The 3,535-nt window shown below is 42.6% G+C and overlaps 1 protein-coding gene across 1 annotated transcript; it reads right to left on the bottom strand.

The window, feature by feature from the left end:
- Positions 1-514: 514 nt before the first annotated feature.
- On the bottom strand, positions 515-3,193 carry SNAI2 (snail family transcriptional repressor 2). Its single transcript, XM_049775764.1, has 3 exons — positions 3,103-3,193; positions 1,847-2,392; positions 515-981 (listed from the first exon to the last, which is right to left on the bottom strand). The coding sequence occupies exons 1-3, from the start codon at positions 3,179-3,181 to the stop codon at positions 800-802; spliced, it is 807 nt and encodes a 268-aa protein (XP_049631721.1). The 5' UTR covers positions 3,182-3,193; the 3' UTR covers positions 515-799.
- Between the last annotated feature and the right edge of the window lie 342 nt (positions 3,194-3,535).

Here is a 3,535-nt window from a genome sequence, read left to right as displayed (position 1 = left end):
ATTTATTATAGTTTAAGTACATTATTGAGTTTCTATGAATTCTTTCTTGCACTTATTCCCATCTTCAATTCATTTTTAAAATCCTTAAAAATTCTTTAAAAAAATGTAAGACATGGGGCATGTACCAGGAATGTTCAAAGCCATCTTCCCTCCTTTCCCAAGGCACATATTGCTTATTGGCAACAAACAAATTGAAAAAACAAAAAAGACAAAAACATATTCAATACATCTCCCATGTTTTCTTCTTTCACTTTTCCTCCAAAAGATATAGTTTAAAGCATTTCATATCCTTTGTAAAATCTTTAGTCAACAATGCCAACCAGACATCAAACATGTAATGAAGTAAACTTGGAATACTTTATAAGGCACCTGAGATAGAGTCTGGCAGATTCTCTTTTTAGAGGAAACTCTATTACAAACTCTATTACAAAGCAATACTGTTCTTTTCCATTGAAATGATTTGGCAGCAACATAACTATTTTCATTTTTCTTTAGTAAGAAAAGATGCAATGTTCATTCTTTCTTTCCTTATTTTCTTTTTTGGCTTTACCTTTAGAGAAAGATCTTTGTCTTTTATCTTCTCGATCTAGCTGTCAGTAAATATATAGTAATTTTAAACTTCACATGGAAAGGATTAACTTTAAACACATGGAATCCATGGTCTTGCAGCTGTGTGTATGTGTGTTTATACATATTTTTGGTTGGTAAGCACAAGTGAAAAATGCCTTTGGACTTTTATTTGTCATTTGGAGTTGGAGTGAAGAAATGCATCTGTTCGAGTAAACATTGATTGCGTCACTCAGTGAGCTATGCAGCAGCCAGATTCCTCATGTTTGTGCAGAAGAGACATTCTGGAGAAGGTTTTGGAGCAGTTTTTGCACTGGTATTTCTTGACATCAGAGTGGGTCTGCAGATGAGCCCTCAGGTTAGACCTGTCTGCAAATGCCCTGTTGCAGTGAGGGCAAGAAAAAGGCTTCTCTCCTGGGTAGAGTGAGGAGGAGAAAGAAAGTCAGTTAGTGTTTTTTTCAGCGGAAACACACAGATAACATTTATGATTATCAATCACATTTTGTCAAAAGAATAAAAAGCAGTAAAGTTAGATTCAAATTTCCCAGAAATAATTATTTTACTATCTCATTCTTTGAGGTAAACGCAAATATTCGCGTTTAAAAGACACATGAAGAATACTGGTGCTGTCAATCTTATAAACCATGTAGCTTCATGACTTGTACTTATTAAACTTTTCTATCTCAGCAGGTACAGCTAAAAAAGAGCTAGTCCCAGAATTTTCAAATATTAACACTTCCCTTCCTAAACTATAACTATGATTGAATAAAGACCTTGACCTTCTGAAGGATAATTTTGTGCAGGAATAAAAATTAGAGCCAAATTCTAAACAATGAAAAACAAATTCAGATACAACTCTCCTGCTTGCTCTTTTACTTGTGTATAGCAAAGATATAAGTAACAGAAAAGGGAAGGAAAAATTCTCCACGTAAGCATCTATGAAATCAGTGGATTAGGTAGTAATATTTATACTTGTTGATTATTGGGAACAGTTTCGCAGATGCACTTATATCTTTCCTGATTTTCTAACTGATCTTTGAGACCAAACTTCCTGAATCTACTTTCCAAAGTCTAAATACTGTTTGCAGTCTATGGAGCAGAGGTTGTTAACAAAACTGGGCATTCTGTGCACTAATGACTTTTGTAGTACTAAGGAAGTACCTCCAAAGGGTCATACATTTTTAATAACAATTTTTCACGACTTAATGTAAACCCGACAGCCAGCTCTGAGTTTCTATCTACCACCGAGTCACATTTTTCTGTCTAGTTTTTCTCTTACCAGTGTGAGTTCTAATGTGTCCTTGCAGTAACCAGGGTCTGGAAAACGCCTTGCCACAGATCTTGCAGACGCAGGGTAAAGTATGGGTCCGAATGTGCATCTTGAGGGCGCCCAAACTCACGTATTCCTTGTCACAGTACTTACAGCTGAAAGACTTCCTAGACTGTGCATCGTCACAGTGCAGCTGCTTATGTTTGGCCAGCCCAGAAAAAGTTGAATAGGTCTTACTGCATAAATTGCACTGAAACTTTTCAGCTTCAATCGCATGAGGGTCTGACAGTTTGGATTGGAGTCTTTCCTCTTCATCACTAATGGGACTTTCGGAGCCACTGTGGTCCTTGGATGAGGTGTCGGAGGGAGGAGGGGGGCTCACACGCCCCAAGGAAGAGGGGTATCCAGAAAGAGGAGAGAGGCCATTGGGCAGTGGGGAGTGGAATGGCGCCGTAGTCCACACAGTAACGGGGCTGTACGCTCCTGACGTGAGGATCTCTGGTTGTGGAATGACAGGCAATGGGTAACTCTCATACAGATATGGGGAAATAATCACTGGAAAAGAGAAAAGGAAAGGGAAGATTAGGGTAAAAGTTACTTCGGAAAAACACAGCAAGAAACTATTTGGTGGCACAGACGGGAATGCATAACAGTCAAGCTATAATTATGACTGTAGGTGACACAGACACTGGTGAAGAAGCTTTTCGTTTGCCCTCCAGGGACACCGAGCCATTCCACTTCAAGCACTCTTTATTGCCTGCACACAGTGTGACGGCGGCTGTAACGTGCCCTCCCCTCAGTGCACACAGCCGGGCATTTGAACGTTCCAGACAGAGCAAGAAGAACCTAGGCATAGCTTGTGGACATGTAGGATAGTTGTTTCCCAGGATGTGCATTTTGAAAATATATGTAGATGAAGCTGTTCTCTACAGGAAAGGAGGCTGCAGCATTCTAAAAGCAGAGATTTCATACTATGCCAGTATGCTAGGCATCTGCCGCAATGGGCCTTACAAACTTGAGCAAACGAAGTTGCAAGCCTTGAATGAAGTCCCTTAAGAAAGTTCAGTTTTGCTTACAGTTTACCCTACACGAGCCAGAGACTCTCGACTCTCTTTAGGGCTGCTTACAAGGACACCCAAGGAATTTAAGTTTTTGTCTAGTTCTTTCTTTTTTTTTTCCCAGCAACATCTGAGTTGAGACTAAAATTGCACAGAATAGTAGAGATCTCAGCCCGATGGTTTCTATGAAGAGAAAAACGGCTTTACCTGTGTGCGTGTCCAGTTCGCTGTAGTTGGGCTTCTTGGAGGCGTTGAAATGCTTCTTGACCAGGAAGGAGCGCGGCATGGTGCAGGCGGTTCGGGCGCCCGGCGGGCGCGGATAACGGTCCGGTCCGGCAGGGGCGGGCGGGCGGCTGGACGCGCGCGGCCAGTCCTAGAGCATCGCGGCTGGCCGGCGGACTCGGGCTGGGGGGGGCGCTTTCGGTGCCTTCCGCGGGCCCGCCGGCGCCTCTGAAGTCGCGGGGCTCCGTTCCCAAATGAGCCTGCTCGGGCTGCGAGGTTTTTTTTTTCCTCTCTTTTGCAACCGGGACCCAATCAGCGCGCAGAGGTTCGGATTTCAGCTCCTCCCCCGGGCCAGCTGTGAGCAGAGGCAGAATCTGGTGGCAGACTGAAGAATTCTGATTCGAACTGGGCTGTTCTT

This window comes from Suncus etruscus, chromosome 6 (genome assembly GCF_024139225.1).
Source record: "Suncus etruscus isolate mSunEtr1 chromosome 6, mSunEtr1.pri.cur, whole genome shotgun sequence".
Lineage (NCBI taxonomy): Eukaryota > Metazoa > Chordata > Mammalia > Eulipotyphla > Soricidae > Suncus > Suncus etruscus.
Note: the sequence above shows the minus strand (reverse complement) of the source record. Positions and strands in the feature narration are given on the sequence as shown.